At 41.5% G+C, this 22,673-nt stretch overlaps 1 protein-coding gene and 1 non-coding gene across 2 annotated transcripts; both read left to right on the top strand.

Annotated features, from left to right (window-relative positions):
- The first annotated feature begins 8,008 nt into the window (after positions 1–8,008).
- Positions 8,009–19,002, top strand: LOC140479983 (small ribosomal subunit protein eS8). Its single transcript, XM_072574446.1, has 6 exons — positions 8,009–8,064; positions 9,927–10,033; positions 10,862–10,961; positions 11,064–11,239; positions 17,214–17,343; positions 18,845–19,002. The coding sequence occupies exons 1-6, from the start codon at positions 8,061–8,063 to the stop codon at positions 18,952–18,954; spliced, it is 627 nt and encodes a 208-aa protein (XP_072430547.1). The 5' UTR covers positions 8,009–8,060; the 3' UTR covers positions 18,955–19,002.
- A 707-nt stretch (positions 19,003–19,709) lies between these two features.
- Positions 19,710–19,841, top strand: LOC140480183 (small nucleolar RNA SNORA35). Its single transcript, XR_011961207.1, has one exon. It is a non-coding gene; the product is annotated as a small nucleolar RNA SNORA35 (small nucleolar RNA).
- The last annotated feature ends 2,832 nt before the right edge of the window (positions 19,842–22,673 follow it).

Below are 22,673 nucleotides of genomic sequence, written 5' to 3'. Positions count from 1 at the left end.
CTTCAACCACATGGGAGGGGAAGGAGGCCATCTGGTGTGTTCTGTGGTGGAACTGGTCCTCCTGGGAGCAGATGCGGTGGAGGCAGAGGAATCTGAAGTATGGGATAGCATTTTTGCAGGAGGTAGGGTGGGAGGAGGTGTAATCCAGGTAGATGTGGGAGTTAGTGGGTTTGTTTAAAGAAAAAAATCAGTGTTGAGTCCGTCATCGTAGACTGAGGGGTCCAGGAAGGGGGGAGAGGTGTCAGAGATGGTCCAGGTGAATTTAAGGTCGGGTAGAATGTGTTGAAGTTGATGAACTGTTCAACCTCCTTGTGGGAGCACAAGCTGGCACCGATGCAGTCATCAATGTAATGGAGGAAAAGGTAGGGATTCGTACCGGTGTAACTCCCGAAGATGGATTGTTCTACGTAGCCCTCTGTTTGTTTGTTTCTTCCTCTCCCGTCGCCTCCACAAGTATCCTTCCACTAACACACACATTTGTTTGGCTGAACTGGTCCTCGCCCTCAACAATTTCTCCTGTGAATCCTCTTCCTTCCTCCAGATGAAAGGGGTGGCCATGGGCACCAGCTACGCCTGTCTCTTTGTCGGCTATGTAGAACAGTCCATCTTCCGGAGTTACATCTGTACTACTCCCTACCTTTTCCTCCACTACATTGATGACTGCATCGGTGCCATCTCATGCTCCCATGCCGAGGTTGAACAATTCATCAACTTCACCAGCACATTCCACCCCCGACCTTAAATTAATCTCTGACACCTCCCTCCCCTTCCTGGACCTCTGCATCTCCATCAACGATGACTGACTTAACACTGACTTTTCTTTTACAACCCACTGACTCCCACCCTACCACCGACATTTCTCGCACATCCAAACAGACCCTACCACCAGGGCTATATTTCCATCCCCACCTCTATCTGCTTTCTGCAAAGACCATTCCCTCCACGACTACCTGGTCAAGTCCACGCCGCCCATCTACCCACCCCCACCCCCACCCCCAAAAACCACCTTCCTCTGCCATCGCAGGAATTAGAATATTGAAAAGTGCAGTACGGACCATGCTCTTCAGCCCACAACATTGTGCCAAGGATTAATCTTAATGTAAAATAAAGCAACCTTACCTATGCACCCTCAATTCACTGCTGTCCATGTGCATGTCCAGCAGGCGCTTAAATGTCCCTAATGACTCTGCTTCCACCACCACAGCTGGCAATGCATTCCATGCGTTCACGACTCTCTGCGTAAAGAACCTACCTCTGGCATCTCCTCTATACCTTCCTCCTAATAACCTAAAACTATGACCCCTCATCCCAGTCCGTCCTGCCATGGACAAAAGTCTCTGGCTATTGGGTCTATCCATGTTTCTCATTATTATCAACGGCACCTCCAACCTTTGTGTCGTCTGTAAACTACTAAGCAACCCCTCAATCTCCTCATCCAAGTCAATTATAAAAAAAACTACAAAGATGACAGGACCAAGAACACCACTCAACACTGAATCCAGGCAGAATACTTTCCATCTACTACCGCTCTCTGCTTTCTGTCAGCCAACCAACTCTGAATGCAGATAGCCAAATCTCCCTGTATCCCATACCTGCTGACTTTATGAATGAGCCTACGATGGGGAACCTTATCAAATGCTTTGCTGAAGTCCACATACTACTCAACCTTCGTATACCCGTCTTGTCACCTCCTCAAAGAACTCGTTAAGATTAGTTAGGCACAACCTGCCCCTCTCAAAGCCATGCTGACTGCCTTTAATCATGCTATTCTTTTCCAAATAGTCATATATCCTATCCCTCAAAATTCCTTCCAAAACCTTGCTGACCACAGACGTGGTCTGCGGCCACACCTCCCCCCCCCCCCCCCCCCCCCCACCCCTCACCTCCATCCAAGGCCCCAAAGGAGCTTTCCACATCTGTCAAAGTTTCACCTGTACTTCCACATGTCATTTATTGTATCTGTTGCTCCCAATGCAGTCTCCTCTGGAAGGAGTCAGGACGCCTTCTTGCAGAGAGCTTTAGGGAACGTCTCTGGGAAACCCGCAACAATCAACCCCACTGCCCCATGGCCCAACACTTCAATTCCCCTTGTGGGATATAGGTAAAGCAGTGTTACTTCTGCAATCCTAATTGTTTGTTTATGCAAGGTAAATGAGCTCACACCAGTGTATAATTGTTTCAGCCAAGAGCTGAGTTCACAAGAATGAAAACTGTGAAGGAAATATATAATTACTTTTGCATTAGCTAAAATGTGCATACAAGAATGAAATGTGCCTGCAAACAATGGTAGATGTTACAGACAAATAGATAAGGTACTGTGAGGGAAGTGGGTGTAAGTTAAGCTAAATATGCCTGTACAAACAGTTACAAGCATCTGTTTCCCAGTTCTGCAAAAACAAACAAAAAGGACCACCATTAAGCTCAGAGTGAAGAAGGATAAAAGGAAATATTGCTTTGGTAAGCACGGAAACAGATGGCAGTGAAGAAGGATAAATAACAATAAGACCGCAGAGGGAGGTGGTCAAACGACCTTGAAAGGCCAGAGATAAGCATTTTGTCATGGACTGGGCCTGATGAGTTCAGAGATAAACAGCAGGGTTTAGATTGGAAACAGATGTAAACAGGGGAGGAGCAATGGGAGGAGGGAAGAGAAATGAATTACATAAATATTGTGTACTCGTTAAATTTAGTGTGTGTGTGCCTTGTGGACAGTATAAACCACACCCCTCTCGCAAGTGTGTAATAAACGATACTGCTGATTCAGATCTTGTCTCGGACTGAAATTATTGAAGTGAGTGAGCTTCGTTTCTCACAATTGGGGGCTCGTCCAGGATATTCTTCCATCGCCGGGGGGAGTGGCTGGTCCTGGACACTGGGAAGACGCATCCTGTTCCCGATTGAGGAGTGGTCCCGTGTCCCGGATTAGTCCACTCCCTTGGGCGACTGGTACGAATCCCACAAGAGAGACATCTGAATCAGTGAAAGGAGGTCAATAGATAATACGGCAAAAAGGGGCCAGGCAACTCTGTGCACAGGCCAAGGTAAGAAAATTGACTTTTAAGTACTGCCTTGGTGGCTGGGATTGAGTTTTAGTAGTTAATAAGGGACGAACGAAGGAACTCAATATGGGCTGTGCTCAATATGGAAAAAGCCTCCAGGAAAACAAAAGCAAAAAGGCAATGGAAATGGAGGCGGGGTCCCCTACTACATACCTCCAGAAAGTCCATTGGAAAGGATGTTGTGGAATTGGAAAAATAATACTTCTACAAGGGAAAAAGATAGGAAAAAGATGATTAAATATTGTTGCTTTGTATGGACTAAGGAATCCATTCTTCATCCCGCCGTCTTCTGGCCAAAGTACAGGTCGGATGAAGACAGGGTTTGTAAATTTATATGTCAATGAAAAACAGCCTTACAGTCAGGAAGTGGAAGTGGAAATCCCCACAGGCAGAAAGATAGGTCACTTTAAGAGAGAGTGTCCAGATCTGAAAACGGAAGTAAAGGCAGTACCGTTTATGAACCTTGATGAAAAATAGAGGTGTCGGGGTTCCTGCCCTCGGGGACCCACCAGGAACCCTTGATAAATTTAAAGGTGGGACTTTATAAAGAGGACGTAGTTGTCCTAGTCGATACGGGGGGCAGTAAGGTCATCCTTAAATTTTAAGCCCAAGGCAGCGGGAATGAAAGAGTTAATTGCATTATGGTAACGGTTTTATGATGAGAGGCACGAAGAATCAGTTTTGCACTCATGACAAGATACTGCCACCAAATTGGGGATTGAATTAACTGCAAATGGTGCTGTGAAATTTGTAGAAGTTCTTTAAAATGCTCAATCAAAACAATTACAGAAACAGAATGAAAAATCACAAGTGACTAGTAAACAAACAGAACTGCGCAATTACAGTTTTAAAAATGTTTTAGTCACTTGTTCCACCCTGAATTACAGATAATGATTTTTATATAATATATAATTAGTAATTAATATTTATAATAAATTAATTGTGTTAGCGTGAATCAATATTAATTGGCAGGATCCCTTCACACATTCTCAGTGACGTGTCATATTGATTCATGGTTAATTTAAAACATGACTGCATTAATTCATTAAAGAATGGAAAGCTACATTAGTGGCCGATGAGGTAACTAAAGAAGCAGCCCCGAATCCGCAGGAAGCAGTGGTTTATTCCTTTAATACCTACTGTCCTTGGGAAGCTCCTATCTCTGGCCAATGCCAATCCCATAAACTAAAAAATTGTTCTTAAAGAAGTATATACTGGGCTTGTCCTCCTCTTTGTCTTTCCTCAGGAAACAAGGTTTATTGGCACAGACTCTGCCCCTTGAATTCGCTGTTCATCCGATTCGACCGGGAGATTGGGTCTTAGTAAGATCATGGATAGAGACTAAAATGCAACTGGACTGGGAAGGGCCGTATCAGGCTCTTTTGACCACCGAAACGGCGATTAGAACAGCAGAAAAAGGCTGGACTCACTACACTCAGATCAAAGGGCCAGTGGAATCTCCAGTTAAGGAAGAAGTCTAGACAGCCGAATCAACGGAAGAACCACTGAAACTCAGGCTAAAGGGACTTTGAGTAACCGATTGTACAATGGCGATGCGAGCGTGGGATTATTTCTGTAGGATTGTATATTAAGTCTTTCGGTGCTTGAGCACGATTTTTAGAATGCTGGGGATTCTTAGGGTTATTATACAGGCTCTCTTAGTATTAGGATATTGTCAAACATTATTTTCATATGTGTTATTAACGGTTCCTGAGTCTGATAATCCACAGGTAATAGATGTCAATGCATGCAGCTTAGTAAATTGTGGGGATGTAGATAATCAAAGACAGTACAGCAGCTCAGAGATACATCTTAAGTTCTATGGGGATGGCCTTGGGGATGGTACTTGGCATAATGGTCATGTCACAGTACACCGGGCCCCCTTCCGACCAGCGCTCAATTGTCCCGATAAAATGCGTAACCCAAAATACTTAACGATAAAGAAAACCACATGGCACGAAGCAACTCTGCGGGGGGGGGGGGGCACTTATGAGATACAATTAGATGAAACATTTGGCATAGAAATGAAAACAAACGGGAAGGATTTCTCGGGCTGTTGTTTTTGAATTAGCGTAGGAAAGGGAAAACAGACAGAACCACTACATAATAAGATACAACCTTTTGCCCTTCTAATAACCCAAAGGTGGTAAAAATTATAGAGGTAAAGGATTTGAAACAGACCATTGAAATAGAAACTGGATACGGGGATGCAAATGCCTGGGTTGAATGGGTAAAGTATACTGTAAAAAGTCTGAACAAGAGCAATTGCTATACATGTGCCTCCAGTAGGCCAGTGGCCTAGGTAGTTCCCTTTCCGCTCGGGTGGAAGTGAGACAGGAAGGACATGAAATGTATGATAGCTCTGTATCAGGATGAGACTGCATGGAATGATAGGAACTGTACCTCCCTATCTCTGATATTCCATCCCTTGAAGAAGAAAGATTTAAAAGCATTCCCCCCTACGTTTTAAGCCGCAGTTGGAAATCACACATCGTGCATGTGTCAGCGAGGTACAATTCAGTCTAGAGATTTGGGGGAGCTGAAATTATGTACAGAGATTAAGAATATCACTGAAACGGACAAGGGAGGGAGCTACTCAGCACTAAAGATTCCCCAAGCGGATCTGTGGTGGTACTGTGGAGGCAAAATATTGAGAACCACCCTACCTCCGGATTGGAGAGGGATATGTGCAATTGTACAATTGGCAATTCCATTTACCCTGGCATTTGAGAAGGAAAAGATAGTAGAGAAAAAGGGATGGAGTAAGAAATCATTGTTCGACACTTCTTTTGATGACAGGATTTATCTAGACTCTATAGGATTTCTGAGAGATGGGGGGGGGGAGGGGGAAGTACTGGATGAGTTCAAGGCTCGCAACAAGATTGCAGCAGGCTTTGAGTCAGCTCTCTTCTGGTGGGTAACGATTAATAAAAATGTAGATTGGATAAATTACATTTTCTATAATCAGCATCGATTTATAAATTATACAAGAGAAGCGGTTAAAGAAATACCAGAACTGCTTGATGCGACAAGTAGGATGGCATGGGAAAACAGAATGGCCCTTGATATGATTTTAGCGGAAAAAGGGGGTGTGTGTGTGTGATGTTAGGAGGAAGCTGTTGTACATTTATTCCTAATAACACTGCGTCTGATGGTTCAATTACTCGGGCCTTAAGGGGATTGACTACCTTAGCAAAGGAACTGGCTGAGAATTCAGGAGTAGATACATCTCTCACGGGATGGCATCCTTACTTCCCTTATAGTAGTAGCCGGAGTATTGGTAGTCATTGGTTGTTGTATCATACCCTGTCTACAAGGGCACACCCAAAGACCGATTGAGACAGCCTTAATGAAACAAATGCCCCTAAAGAGCAATCGGAGAGAAGGGCTCTACCTGTTAAACAATGAAGGAATAAGTGGTCTCAGGGAGATTTCCAAAATAAATGAAATTTCAGGAAAGATGCTCGTCAAGTTGGAAGCGACATATAAGAAAAATGCAGAAGATAACAAATGATAATTAAAGAAAAAGGGGGAAATTGTGGGATATAGGTAAAGCAGTGTTACTTCTGCAATCATAATTGTTTATGCAAGGTAAATGAGCTCACACCAGTGTATAATTGTTTCAGTCAAGAGCTGAGTTCACAAGAATGAAAACTATGTAAAGGAAATATATAATTAATTTTGCATTAGCTAAAATGTGCATACAAGAATGAAATGTGCCTGCAAACAATGGTAGATGTTACAGACAAATAGATAAGATGCTGTGGGGGGGGAGGGGGTGTAGGTTAAGCTAACTATGCCTGTACAAACAGTTACAAGCATCTGTTTCCCAGTTCTGCAAAAACAAACAAAAAGGACCACCATTAAGCTCAGAGTGAAGAAGGATAAAAGGAAATATTGCTTTGGTAAGCACGGAAACAGATGGCAGTGAAGAAGGATAAATAACAATAAGACCACAGAGGGAGATGGTCAAACGACCTTGAAAGGCCAGAGATAAGCATTTTGTCATGGATAGGGCTTGATGAGTTCAGAGATAAACAGCTGGATTTAGATTAGAAACAGATGTAAACGGGGAGGAGCAATGGGAGGAGGGAAGATAAACAAATTACATAAATATTATGTTCTTGTTAAATTCAGTGCGTGTGCGCCTTGTGGACAGTGGACACCACATCCCCCTTGCAAGAACATAATAAACGATACGACTGATTCAGATCTTGTCTTGGACTGAAATTATTGAAATGAGTGAGCTTCGTTTCTCACACCCTCCCACTCTACCAAGGACATGCAGGTCCAGGGCCACCTCCAATGCCACTCCCTCATCACCCAATGCCTGGAGGAAGAACGCCTCATCTTCACCCTCAGAACCTTCCAACCCCAGGGCATCAGTGTAAATTTTACCATTTTCCTCATTTCCCCTCCCCCCAGTTCCAACCTGCCAGCTCAGCACCATCCTCATGACCTATCCATCTTCCTTCCCACCTATCTGCTCCACCCTCCCCTCTGACCTCTCACCTTTACCCCTTCCTCCAGCCAACTATTGCACTCTTAGCTACCTCCTCCCCAGCCCCACCCCCCGAGGCTCCCAGCCTCATTCCTGATGAAGGGCTCCAGCCAGAAACATCGATTTTCCGGCTCCTCGGACGCTGCCTGACCTGCAGTGCTTTTCCAGCACCACTCTTATCCTGACCTCTGATCTTATCCATCCCCGTACCTCCACATCGTCGATTGCCCCTCATAAACATGGCACCAGACACCCCTGTCGCCTCTCATCAAAATGGCCCCAACGCCACCAAGTAACCTGCTTGCCCCTCACAAACATGTCGCAAGACCACCGTCCACCCTTCCCAAAAATGACGCTGATGCTGCCCAACCCCTGCCCCTCACAAAGATGGCCCCATGTTCACTTGTTGAAATGTCATACACGGGGAGTTCTCGCGAGACGTGGAACCGACTTATGGCCCAGAAATCTTTGCATTTCCTCTTTCCCCTCGGCGCCTGGAAATGGGTAGGTTGAGGCTTTCAGTTTATTGATAGTGGAATCCGAATCCATCCGCAACTAGATCCATTTGTACTCGGCAAAATCTCATAAATTTGAATGCAGACAATACAGACATGAGGATGTAATGCGCCTGTGCCGACTGCTAGGGGTGATTCTGGTGGTATTTTAATGTTTTAACGTGGGACTGGTAGAGAGATCAGACATGACGGCGTTAGGCTCTGTCTGCAACAGAGAGGGGAGCTTATAGCAGCCTCGTGGAAATCTGACAATCTACTCCTCACTACCTCCCTTACACAAGCAGAAAACCTTGGCCGAAAGGCAAACCCAGCGGCCTGAATATTGGCAAGCGAAGGAGGGACGACAGGAGGCTGCAGCACTTAGACTGAGGCTCTGTTGTTCCATAAGTAATTGCCCTGGAGGCATATTTAACAATTTCTGTTTATTATTTTGCCTCTGAACCTATTTCATTCGAGATTGATTGTCAATGTAAAGTGATGCCCCAAGCCAGAAGTTGCATTTGAATACAGTAAAATGTGATCCACGTCCAACAGGTTGTCTGTGCTGCACTTTAGAAACTTTGTGAATTACGATTTCTTTTGCGTCACTATTGATCATTTTCTTTGCAAAATAGTTTGATATTTCATCTGTTTTGCAGAGCAGTTAAAGTGCATACCAATTTCTGTCAGCAAGTTTTATTACTTGGTATCTGACTTGGTGGTATTACAATTTTATTATAAAGGTTGTGGTCCATAATTAATCAAATGTAAATAAAGGAACTCATTATAGAGTCATAGAGATATACAGCACAGAAACAAGCCCTTCAGTCTGACTAGCTATTCCAACCTAACCTAGTCCCATTTGCCAGCACTTGGCCCATATCCCTCTGAACCCTTTGATGCTATTGAGGTTTTTTTTTCTGAGGAATTACCTTAGCTAAATATATCAGCAGGTGGCAACTAGTGAGGTACTGAAGGGATCAATGCTAGGACTCCAGCTGTTCACAACATACGTTGGAGATTTAAATGAGGGCAGTCAATGTAATATCTCCAAATTTGTACATGACACAAAGTTGAACAAGAGGGTGAGTTGTGAGGACGATGCAGAAATGTTTCAGTGTGATTTGGACAAGGTGAGTTGAGTAGACAGTGCAAAATACTATGGATTTATGTGAGGTTATCCATTTTGGGAGTGAAAACAGGGAGGTACATTTTCATCTGAATGGCTATAAATTGAGGGAAGGAAATGCCTGTCTTTGTACACTGATTATTGAAGATAAACATGCAGGTATACCTGGTAGTCAAGACGGCAAATGGTATGATGCCCTTCATACTGAAAGGATTTCAGTACATTGACAGGGATATCTTTCTGCAATTATATAGAGCCTTGGCAAGGAAAGATTAAATCAGGCAGGAGTTCACTCATTCATTAGAGTTGAGAAGTATGAGGGAGATCTCAGAAAACTAAAATTATAGCAGGACTGGACAGGTAGATGCAAGAAGGATATTCCAGAAGCTGGGGAAGTCCTGAATCAGGGCTCACAATCCATCAATAAAGAGTAGACTATTTCAGGCTGAAATGTGGAGAAACCTCTTCACCAAAAGTGTGGTGAGTCTGGAGTTTGCTACCACAGAAAACAGTTGAGACCAAAACAAATGCCATGTGTTGGATATAGCATCTGGGGCTAAAAACATCAAAGGATATGGGGGAAAGGTGGAAATGGGCTTATTGAGTTGTGTTCAGCCCAAGATTGTAATGACAGCAGGGCCTACTTGAAGGTTCACATGGCCTGTTTCTATTTTCTGTTTTGCTCTTATGTTTGTAATTTTTATTGATTACATAAAAGCTTCTAAAAACTAATTTCTTTATAGGTATTTCCCGGAACAATTGGCACAAGCGTCGCAAGACCGGGGGCAAAAGGAAGCCATATCATAAAAAAAGAAAATATGAACTTGGTCGTCCTCCTGCAAATACAAAGGTATGAGAAATAGAACCAGTTTAGAGTCTGTTCACATTTATATTAGAATTGATATCGATGCAGTTTGTTTATTATTTTCTGGCAGTGTAAATGATGAAAATATGACTCTTTGGATAGGTGGGTTGTTTTGACTGTTCTGGTCATATTTAGATCCGCCAATGGTATTCCTGTCATAGTTACACTGACTATACTGCCTGTCTAATTTCTTCCTTTCCTCTTGTCGGGTATGATAGGGTTATTTAAAATACCTTTTTCCATGTCAGTTGAACTTCATGTGTGTTTCAGAAAGCTCAAGTAAGGAGTATGGCAATGCAGTAAATTACATTAGGGGTAAAATCTGTTCGCGGTATGCTTTTCCACTATAGGTTGACCCAGTAAATTTTGAAATTAGAGGTGTTAACCCTACTGTAAATGTAGTTGGACATTCTGCATGGTATATGGTGGCTATGCAAGCAAAGTGCATGTGATAAACATGGAAAATGCTGGAGAAGCACAGATGTAGCAGTGGAGAGAAAAACAATGTTTCAAGTCCAGTATGATTCCTCAGAAGTTTGGAGGTCTGAAGAAGAGTCATACCAGACTCAAAGCATTAACTGTTTATTTCTCCACTGATGCTGCTAAATCAGCTGAGTTTCTCTAACATTTTCAATGTCTGTTTCAAATTTCCAGCATTCACAGTATTTTACTTTAATGCAAGGGTGTATCTTGTTCCCACAAAATCAGACTTCCCTGATATAAGTGGCAGTTTAGTTTTGATTTTACACTGTTGATAATGACTGATGTTTGAAGTTTTCAGAGCGTTTGGTGATATATTTCACTTATCTGTAGATTGGTCCACGCCGTATTCACACAGTGAGAGTCCGTGGCGGTAATAAAAAGTACCGGGCACTGAGGTTGGATGCTGGGAACTTCTCCTGGGGTTCTGAATGTAAGTTGTTCATGCATGGTCTGTCTTCTTCGTTCTGTGCTTATGTTTTTTTGGTAGATACTTTCCATTGCTAAACCAGTAGTAAAACAACTCTCGTTGCAGGTTGCACACGAAAAACGAGGATCATTGATGTGGTGTACAATGCCTCAAACAACGAACTGGTTAGAACAAAAACATTAGTTAAAAACTGTATCGTTCTAATCGACAGTACTCCCTTCAGACAGTGGTATGAATCTCACTTTGCGCTTCCACTCGGCCGGAAGAAAGGTGCCAAGCTGGTATGTGTCATGTTAAAGTTTGTGCTCAAATTGTCAAACTTCGGTTGGTTCATTGAGTTGTGTGGGCTGGTTTACTTAAAAATGAAAACATAGGATATAAAGCAGATATTACAGAATTTTTAAAAATGATTTTGTGCTGCTTGCATGTCCATCACATGGTAACTGCCAGGCAGGATGGCAACATAGTGTTCAAACAGCGCACAGAGCTTTTAAAGGAGAACTCTCATAAAGGAAAATACATACAAAGTAAATTGCTCATATGTCCAGATCACATGTGCCATCACTAGTGATGTCTGGCTTTCCTGTTTGTGTTGTAAAGTATCCATGTCGTGACCTGCAGTTGCTTTTCTAGAATTTGCTTGAAATACTGCAGCGGTCCCAAATGATTCAAATCTTTTGGTCTTTAAAGAGCTTCCAACTCATTTTGGAACTTCTGCTTTTACATCGTGAATTCTTTTAAATCTTATCAAGGTTTTAGCCAGCTGTTAGTTCAGTCTATTTTTCCATTCATAAGCTGCTCTAGTAACTCCAGCCTCTTCCTTTTTTCTTGTTTACATTTAAGCTTGATCCCTTCCATATATTGCTTCAGTGGCTATTTGGTTTCTTCTGTCCTGCTTCAGTAGTTTCGCTATAACATCATTAATTTCTGAAAGGACTCTTTCCATTGTGTATCTCCATGTATTTTTGCAGGTCTATCATTTGCTGCAGTGTTGCTTTGAGCCTACACTGCTGTGTTGGTAGCTGCTCCCGCTGAGCCTGATCTGTCTTACATGTGAGTGGTTCCAGATCATCTTGCAGCCCAGCAATGTTTTTGCTGAATTGATGGTACAGAGCTTACAGTTCAAATTGCTCCCTTTTTGTGTTTTTTTTTGTCAGCTATCCATTCATCTTTATGAAATGAGAAAAGATTTCCCCTTAAGATGTTATCATGTCAGACATGACATTCTGAAGTTTGGATTTACCCTGAGGCAATTATTCAGCCTTTTCCTCTTCAATTTTCTCACCCCTCAGGAGTGAACACAGAAAAGTACAGCAGAGAACAGGCCTTTTGGTCCAGTATGTTTTGCTGTGGATTAATCCTAACTTAAAATAAAATAACAACCTCCATGCCCCTCAATTCACTGCTGTCCATGTGCATGTTCAGCAATTGCTTAAAACTTAAAACTAAAGACTCTGCTTCCACCACCACCACTGGCAACGCATTCCATGCATTCACAACTCTCTACATAAAGAGCCTACCTCTAACATCTCCTCTATACCTTTCTCCTAATATCTTAAAACTGAGTGAGCTGAGATTTTGGCTCCATTAATTCAGAAAATGAAAGTGAATTGTTCTGTTCTTTCGTATTAATTTCTGTTGGTATTTCATGAATAGTTTGCAGTTTTTGTTGTGTCTCTGACTGATTCCATCCACTGCGACTAGTATAGGGCCATGTATGTTTGTAAACCAGCAATATGACAAAGAACATGTGCAAAATCCAGGCAGATTAGATGTACTTGCTCTCTGGTATTCTTGATCTTCCATGAGGAAATGGTGAACCATTGTATGCCATAAGTTTTGCATTCCTAAGTTTTGTCGTGCCTTCCCAGATCAAAAATGCATCTTTTTAGAATTCCAGGGTTATATATTGACACTTGCCCCTCTATCAGATAATCTTGACCAATATTGATTCATCCTCAGATGGTTTGATTTGTGTAAACGCCTGGTGCGATGGCACTCATATTTCCATGTGAATGACAGTGAGAAACACCCTTCATCAGTCTGTTGTGTGTATTGTCAAGATCCTGGTTTGTTGGTCACCTCTATGGTATTGCCTTTGGTGTGATGGTTTGTATTGTGGTTTAAAGGTACTCCTTGTTTGGTGTGTTGAAACATTGCACAGCTTTCTGTAGCTGCACTATCCTTTGCTCTAGTGCACTGCCTCTGCCAATACCCCTTTCTACCACATGCTTTGCAAATTGTTTGAAATCTGGAGTCCACATCGTTCAGATATCTTGCTGTGTTTGGGTGTTGTCATTATGACTACTGCTGTGTTTAGCTGTGAGGATCACTTTGTACTTTGTCCATGCTATAGTAACTTTTCAGTGTTTTAATTCTATGGTTGGATTAGCACACCTTTCTGGAAAGCTTCCGTAGAGTGGATTCAATCACTAAATCAAAATTTCTATTTGATAGATCCCTGTCTAAAGCATTGCAATGCGCCCTTTACTCTGAATCTGCTCACAGTGGCATATGGATCTGTCTAAATGATGTGAATTTAGTTGAAGAATATGCAAGTTAAATCTGTTACGTGTTTGTTTTCTAATGTCGTCCATAACATTTGGAGGTCTTTTTAGCTCATAATCTTTATATTCTGCAAACATTTGTTCCCGATTGGTAGACAAATTTTAATGGCTCACTTTTCTGTATCAGACATGTTCACATCTAGAAATTATAGCTCTGAATGCTACTTAAATATTTTTTTAAAATTTTCAGCAGTCCGATTCTTTGAATTTAAACCCTGAAATTTTCTGGCCATTCTAATGACATGCCTTCGACATTCTGAACAGCGCCCCATCCTATCCCTGTGACGCCTCATTTCCCATGGTTAAATCCATCCAACCTGCACACCCCTGGACACAACTGGGTAATTTAGTATGGCCAACCCATCTAAGTTGCCCATCTTTGGACTTGCTTGCTTGCGACCGTGCACACATCTTGATGGCTTGCCTTTCTCAAGTCCACTAAACAGGTCATTTGATAGGCATTTGACTGCTCACCGGCAAACTGATTTTTTCAATGTTTTGGAATTAACAAAAGCATTGTGATTAAGTTGCGCACTGCAGTAAAGACTATAAGACTATGTGTGCTTCCTGTGGATTCATTTCAGGCTTGACAGACCTCAATTGGCATAATGTTTACTGTGCTGAAAATGTGTTGCTGGAAAAGCGCAGCAGGTCAGGCAGCATCCAAGGAGCAGGAGAATCGACGTTTCGGGCATGAGCCTTTCTTCAGGAATGGTCAGCTCTGATCTCCAGCATCTGCAGTCCTCACTTTCTCCTCGATAATATTTTCTGTCACCATTACATTTTAATGGTCTAATCAGTCACTCTCAGGGATTGCTTAACTCAATGTGTTTATTTATTTGAAACAACAGAATGTACATAATGTAGCCAACATCTCAGCAACCAACTGTCCGAACCCAAAGCAGACAGAATCACAACATTGCAAATATGTATCCAATAAGAAAATTCCTCAAACGTGATTTCTCGTAAAGACAAAGTACACATGCAATAGTATGAGGAGCACCTGTTTTGGTTGACTTAAACAACTACAACATTCATTTCTATTCTATAAGGCTAGGCACATGTGCTGCCAATATCTTCTCCATAACCTAAAATCTAAAGTACCAGAAACACTCCACAAACCGAGCAGCTTAGACCATAAGACATAGGAGTGGAAGTAAGGCCATTCGGCCCATCAGGTCCACTCCGCCATTCAATCATGGCTGATGCGCATTTCAGCTCCACTTACCAGCGTTCTCCCCATAGCCCTTAATTCCTCTAGACAACAAGAATTTATCAATCTCGGCCTTGAAGACATTTAGCGTCCCGGCTTCCACTGCACTCCGTGGCAATGAATTCCACAGGCCCACCACTCTCTGGCTGAAGAAATGTCTCCGCATTTCTGTTCTGAAATGACCCCCTCTAATTCTAAGGCTGTGTCCACGGTCCTAGTCTCCTCGCCTAACGGAAACAATTTCCTAGCATCCACCTTTTCTAAGCCATGTATTATTTTGTATGTCTCTATTAAGTCTCCCCTTCTAAACTCCAACGAATACAATCCCAGTATCCTCAGCCGTTCCTCATATGCTAGACCTGTCATTCCAGGGATCATCCGTGTGAATCTCCGCTGGACACGTTCCAGAGCCAGTATGTCCTTCCTGAGGTGTGGGGACCAAAACTGGACACAGTACTCCAAATGGGGCCTAACCAGAGCTTTATAAAGTCTTAGTAGTACATCTCTGCTTTTATATTCCAACCCTCTTGAGATAAGAGACAACATTGCATTCGCTTTCTTAATCACAGACTCAACCTGCATGTTTACCTTTAGAGAATCCTCGACTAGCACTCCCAGATCCCTTTGTGCTTTGGCTTTATTAATTTTCTTACCATTTAGAAAGTAGTCCATGCTTTTATTCTTTTTGCCAAAGTGCAAGACCTCGCACTTGCTCACGTTAAATTCCATCAGCCATTTCCTGGACCACTCTCCCAACCTGTCTAGATCCTTCTGTAGCCTCCCCACTTCCTCAGTACTACCTGCCTGTCCACCTAACTTCGTATCATCGGCAAACTTTGCTAGAATGCCCCCGGTTCCCTCATCCAAATCATTAATATATAATGCGAACAGCTTCTGTGGAGAGAGAAAGCAAGGTTGGTATCATTCATCAGAACTCCGATATTGCAGATAAAGTACATTCTACAACTTCTCTGAAATTGTTGTATAAAGGGAAGAATAGGATAATTCAGTTAGAAAACAATGATGGCACAAGGCAAAGGGCCCTGATATGGGACCCCTTTTCTAACTGCCAAGTTCTTTCCTGTGTGACAAAAACTCTGACCATTTACACCTCTCTGAAGTAATGTTTTTTTTTTCTGTCTGATCCTGTTTAATCATTCCAGCCAACATAGATCTCTATCTTGTTGTTTTGCTTTTCCATTTCCACTTGCTCTAAAAATGTAATCCTTTTTAGTAACAATGCTCTGTTTTCAGCAATTCTCCTTTTGATTTCCAGTTTCTTGCAACCCAGTGTTTGCTTTTATTCTTTGTAGTACGGTACCTGCTGGGGGTTTTGGTGGTTCGGTTTTCAGCAAATTTTGACACTTTAGTATATAGATGCTGATGTCCATTGCTTCCTTTGAAAATTGTCATTCTATGTTCGGTAGAAATGTTAATACAAACAGTGCTTCAATCAGATCTTGCATATTAACAGCGCCTCCTGCAGTCTTCTCTAATTATATTTTCTTTAAAGCAGCAGTAGAGCTAGATAATTTTCAATTTGTTTTGAATGAACAGATAAACTGTTTTCAGCCAGGTTGTCTGTAAAATAACTATTTGCCGTTAGCAGATGAATGCCATGGGGAAACCACGAACAATGTTTAAATGTAGCATCTCCCTTAGTAAATGTAAAATATTTTGTGGTTTTCAGTTTATCCCTTCATCTCTTCTGAAAGGGATCTCTGAAATCAAATCTTGTGTGATTGTAGTATAGAATGAATATTGGTCTCATTAAGGAAGGATGTAAATGCTTTGCAACCAAATTAGGGAAGGTTTGCTGGACTGATACCAGGACATGTCGGTTGTCTTATGAGGAATGGTTGGACTGACTATCCATTGGAGTTTTGAAGAGTAAGAGGAATTTGTTTGAATCTTGTTAGATCCTTAGGGTGGATCTAGGGTTAGAGGTCTCTGTTTAAAAATAAGAAGTCACTCACTTATGATGGATGAAATTGAATTTTTTGAGGGTTGTTAATCTTCGGAGCTCTGCTGCACTGCCATTTGAGGGAAAGCGTTTTTGATTATTTTTAAGGCAAGTGTTGGATTCTTGGTAAGCAATGGGGTGAAAGGTTATTGGGCAAGATGGGAATGTCGAGTTGATCAATCTGATTAACTACGGTCTAATTGAATGCCGGAGCTGGCCTGAAGGACTTACTCCTGTTCCTAACTCGTCTGTATGTAAAACACGATCATAAATTCTGAAATCGTGCTACACAACCTGGTGTTTAGTACGTTAGCTGAAAATGTGTTGCTGGAAAAGCGAAGCAGGTCAGGCAGCATCCAAGGAACAGGAGAATCGACGTTTCGGGCATCAGCCCTTCTTCAGGAAGTTTAGTACATTAGACCAATTCATGGCTCATACTGTCGATTGAGTTGAGATTTTCTAGATTTTTAAAAACATTTTCCTTGTAATATAAAATACCACATCTGTTTTAGACCCCTGAAGAGGAAGAAATTTTGAACAAGAAGAGGTCAAAGAAAATTCAGAAGAAATATGAGGATCGCAGAAAAAATGCAAAAATCAGCCCGCTGCTTGAAGAGCAATTCCAACAGGGTAAACTGCTCGGTATGTATAAAGATCCTGTTATTTATTCTTAATTCTTTAGTGGAGAAGTTCCTGAGTTTTAGAACAATCTCGAAATGTGATTGTTCTCTAAAACAAAGAACTGCAGAGGCTAAAGATCTGAAACTAAAATAGGTCACGTTAACTCTGCCTTCTTTCCATGCTGCCAGCAATTTCTGTTATTGTTTCACGATCATTTTCTGGTGAATTTACTTGGCCTAATGATAAAAGTGCACAAGGGTTTGTCTTAATATTTGCCGTTGGTTTGTTTTTATTGTAAGATTAGGTACCCCATCCCCAGTTAGTCACTCCCCTTTTGAGAAGAGCAATTGGGCGGTGATAAAATGTGACTTGAAAGTATGAATGCACATTGTCAGATGAAAGCTGGTTTAAATTTGGCTGTTGTGTTATGAAAATGTAGGCAATTACTTTAATAACTAGAGTGCTGTTAGGATCGTTGGTCTGTAACCAATATGACCAGTGGCTTCAGAGATTGACTGGTGATCTTTATAGAGGGGCATGAATAGACAAGGTCTTTATCGGAGAGTGGGCGAGTCTAAAACTAGAGACCATATGTTTAAGGTGAGAGGGGAAAGATTTATGATAACTTACGGGGTAATTTTTTTAAAGCAGAGGGTTATACGTATATGGAATGAGCTGCCAGAGGAGGTGGTGGAGGCTGGTACAATTACAGGATTTAAAAGTCATCTGGTGGTACATGAATAGGAAGCTTTTGGAGGGAGAGGAGCCAAGTGGGACTACATTAATTTAGGATATCTGCTTGTCGTGCACAACTTGGACTTAAGGGTCTGTTTCTGTGCTGTACAAGTCTGAATCTATAATTAGATCTGTTAATTATGGGGTCTAAAAATGTTTGTTTTCTTTTAAGCGTATTTCATTCATTAAGCACTTTTTTGTATCTTGAGAAGTAGCTTAGATGAGAAAGGCTTGTATCTTCTATCGGAAGTCTCTTAAGTAGAAACACAGTCTCTTGAGTAGAAGTCCTTGATGACTCCATGAACCACCTTGATTTTAATACTGTAGTGACTTGGGGTTTGGATCCAAACCAGACGCAAAATAGAGGCCATAGGCTTTATCTCTAATTTGATGTCAGGTCTTAGCAAGTAAATTTAAAAGTACGACAGATAGCATCCTGGGTTAAGAATGGGAGAACAAATTGGATGCAGTTTCAGTAATTGCTGTACTGTTCTGATTGATGGCGACCTTTAAGCGGCATTTGGATAGGTACATGGATGGGTGTTTAATCTAGGATAGAAGTTCGGCACAACATCATGGGCCGAAGGGCCTGTTCTGTGCTGTATTGTTCTATGTTCTATGTATCAGAATGGTATCAGTTGTAATAATTACCCTGCATTTCCCCACCTCTTTATATTTGAAAGGCTATTTGTGCATGGAAAAGAGATACCTGTTGTGTTATGTACCTAGTTCATTTTTGAATTGAAGTGGTCAGTCTGCTAAAAGGGGTGATATTCTTCTTTTACAGGTTGCATAGCCTCAAGACCTGGCCAGTGTGGCAGAGCTGATGGCTACATCCTTGAAGGAAAGGAGCTGGAATTCTATTTGAGGAAGATCAGAGCCAAGAAGGGCAAATAAGCATAGTACTCTAAAGAAAATGTGATTAATAAACAATTTCTCACCCAATCTTGTCGACTGTGCTAAAAGAATATGAAATGCAAATCCTTCTCCTTTGTGTGTGCAGTTTGTGACTCCTGGCTTAAATATCCCACTGCAAGTATTTGTTTGTAAGTAATGTAGGATGAAAGCGGAAAGATAGACAATAATGAAAGTTATTCAAGAACTCTGACTTGAATTGATAGCCATGTACAGTACAGAAACAGACAGTTAAGTTAAACTTGTTCATGCTAACCAGATGATCTACATTAATCTTGTTCCATTTGCCATCATCTGGCCCATATCCCTCTGAACCCTTCCTCTTCATATACCCATCCAGACACCTTTTAAATGCAATTGTACCAGCCTCTACCACTTCCTGTGGCAGCTCATTTCTTAGCCGCACCTTCCTCTGCATGAAAATGTTGCCCCCTGTAAATATTTGCCCTCACCTTAAACCTATGCCCTCTAGTTTTAGACTGTGGTACCTTGGGAGGGGGGGTTGGGGGGAGACCTTGACTATTTGCCCTATCTACGACTGTCATGTTTTATAAACTTCTATATGGTCACTCCTCACCCTCCCAAAGATCCAGAGAAAATTGCACCTGCATATTCAATTTGGATTTGAATCTAGTTTAGCTGGCTGATTTGTATTCTAACTGGCTTCCTTCAGCTTTGCAAAGCAGTTCACTTTGAGGATTAATCATTTGTTGTTGTTCTTTAAAACAGATACCAATGAGCACAATTAAGTGTCTTGGTGTCTTGTCTGTGACCTTCCAAGTCTCATTCTTGTGCAAGATTAAGTTCCAGTTGGAGTGAGAGTTGAGCTTTTACTTGTAGCATTTTCCTTTCCAAAACTGGAGACACTTCTGACATTCCACCTTGGAAACGTTGAAATCATTTTGTGGAACAATTTTTATAAAAGCATTTAATTATTTTACAAGGGACTCTAGCCATATAAGGAAGGATTGCATGTGCAAAATCAGTGAGTGGTGTCCATCTTGTGGGTTTTGGTAAGCTTCCCATTGGTGTCCAGTTTGCCATTTTTCCATCAAATTTAAGATGATTGGCAAAAGATCTTTGTATTCTTGAGTGGTGAGATTCTGGAATGTCACTACCTGAATGTCATGAGGGGAGATCCAATCATGATTTAGTTAAGTAAATTGATAATTATTTGAAGCAATAACGCTTGCAGTTATGGACCAGGCCAGACCCCCCCCCCCCAAAAGCATTTCACAAAAGTATTTGAGCCTAACTTTGCTAGTTGTTTTAAGCAGGTGTAGCATGGATATTCCACTTAGTTTTTAAACAAAACAGAATTTGTTTGCAAGATTACCGAATGAAACACAAAAGAGAACAGAATAACAACTTATCTGAAAACCCAACAGACTATCTCAATTTAATGATGCTGTTCCAAATGCTCCCTGGCAAAAACGTAAAATCGAACACGGTCTTAAGAGGTGATGGCAGGGAGAGAGGAGGGGATCAGCATAGACCAGCTTCTTTGGGTCCAGAAGCTTCAAAACTTGACTAGCATCTCTGCACCCAAGTTAAACCAGAGAAAAGCTGAACTGGGAGAACTAGCCACTGCCCTTACATTGTGCAAGTTTTTTAAAACTTCAGCGCCTTTTGCATGTGGCAGTGTCTGTTAGCTATAATCAAATTGGCCCTAAAGCCCTTCAAGCCGAGACCTCCTGGAATCTCTGGGTTTACAATCCCTCCGAAAAAACCAAGGAAACACAATGTTGATAATGGAGTAGCATCATCTCACAGTCTATGAGAAAAATTTCAGTACTTCTAGAAAGAGCCATGAAACTTTTGTAAAATAAGATCATAAGATATAGAGTGATGAAGGACTTATACCAGGACTCTCCTGCTCCTAAGGTGCTGCCTGACCTGCAGTGCTTTTCCAGTTCTGTACATGAATTAGGCCATTTGGCCCATCTTTCAGCTGTGCAATTCAATTCCTAGCTTATACGATCTGATTGATTATGATGCAACCATGATATTTGCTTAGAAAAGGCAAGATTGTTTTGGGTGCATCAAGTGTTTTGAATTGTTTTCAGTGGAGTGAAGCACATCGTGTCTGTGAGAGAGAACTTTTTTTTTCTTAGTTAAAAAACACAACACCATGTTATAGTCTATCACCTGATGAAGGAGCGACGCTCCAAAAGCTAATGTGCTTCCAATTAAGCGTGTTGCGTGATTTTTAACTTTGTATAGCCCAGCCCAACACCAGCATCTCCAAATCCTTTTTCTTAGTGTTACTTTAGGTAAAGGAGTGGTCACCATTTTGAAAGTTTCGATGATGAACCATGAAATTGTGAAAACGTAGACTTAAGGAGGTCACGGACTTGGATGAGCATTTTAAAACTATTTAAGTGATTAGCTTCATTGAGGAGAATGTGGGAATGGTAAATACCACAGTCTTGAAGGACTGGAGAACCTTGTTTTTCTACAGTATTATTAGAATCTGAAGTCTGAAATGTAATAAAGGATTCAGTGGTGACATTCAGAAAGGAATTTGATGTTTATTGTGCGATAGCGAACTAGTTTATAATATCAGTGTATTCACTGATATGAAGCAAATCAGTAAATTAGATTGTGAGTATCTTTTATTATACCAATAGCTCAACACTATTTTTTGCTAGACTGGACACCCAGTAGACATAGCAGAAATTTGGTGCTTGTCCATTCAAAAATAAGTGAATCCTTAAGGTAAATTAGGTCTTAAACTTGATAAGCATTTTACATTGTTTCAGAATTTCTTTCTAAAATTAGGCGCTACTTCCAACATATGGTTAAAACCTAAAAGATTTTAATGCAACATCCACTCAGCACTTAGGAAGGAAATTGACAAAAGTCATAAAATGTGCAGTACTTTTATTTTTCGAAGGATATTGAATGCTGTTTATGGAACAACTGCAGGTCTGGCATCAAGGGGGTTGGGGGATTAGGAAGTACTAGCTTTCAGAGTGCTGCCAGGTAGCTAGTGGGACATGATCATAATACATAATTTATAGCACAAGACCGTAGTATCATGCAACTGAAAGGATATAGAGGAACCTCAATTATCTGAAGAAGATGGGTGGGCACTATTTTGTTTGGATAATTGATTATTCGGTTAATTGATTTCCTCTGGGGCTTTTTCTGTGAAGTCTGCTCCTCATTCAAGAGACTAGGCAGCAGCACACTGTGCTAGCTCCTGCCCCCACCCCAGGGCAGCTGGACTATACACCAACAGTAAGATGGCTGCTGCCTTTGTGTGGTAAGTCTCCAAATAGCACACATACACAACTTTTTACTGCAACCTTTTGACAGGTTAATGTTAGATTATCCGGGGGGGGGGGGGGGGTACATCCTTATGTAAAACTCCAGGGAAAGTGTGTGGGGGGAGAGAGGGCAGGAGCTCAGTTATTTTGAAAAAGTGACTGGACTGTCCAGGATGTTCTCGATAGCATTTCAGTGAGCCGAGTTCATTTTTAATCGTTGTACCTGTAAACAAAAAACACGATCAGGGTTGAAACAGCTCTTATGACGTGATGTTTTAATCGGGATATCGCGATCTCCTTCAGATAATCTGATATTTGGGTAATCGAGGTTCCTCTCTATTGAACAAACTAAGACTGTTAAGTCTTTCATCTTTTAGAATGGGTTGCAGGTTTTGTTTCATTAATATACTTTCAAGGTAACCTCAGAGT

This window comes from Chiloscyllium punctatum, chromosome 7, assembly GCF_047496795.1.
Source record: "Chiloscyllium punctatum isolate Juve2018m chromosome 7, sChiPun1.3, whole genome shotgun sequence".
In the NCBI taxonomy this organism is placed as follows: Eukaryota; Metazoa; Chordata; class Chondrichthyes; order Orectolobiformes; family Hemiscylliidae; genus Chiloscyllium; species Chiloscyllium punctatum.
Note: the sequence above shows the minus strand (reverse complement) of the source record. Positions and strands in the feature narration are given on the sequence as shown.

What these genes read in the sequence shown, in the direction of transcription:
- LOC140479983 (XM_072574446.1), top strand. An exon ending in GTCCTCCTGCAAATACAAAG is followed by an intron (nt 10,034 to 10,861) that starts GTATGAGAAATA and finishes ACTTATCTGTAG; the next exon opens with ATTGGTCCACGCCGTATTCA. An exon ending in GGAAGAAAGGTGCCAAGCTG is followed by an intron (nt 11,240 to 17,213) that starts GTATGTGTCATG and finishes CATCTGTTTTAG; the next exon opens with ACCCCTGAAGAGGAAGAAAT.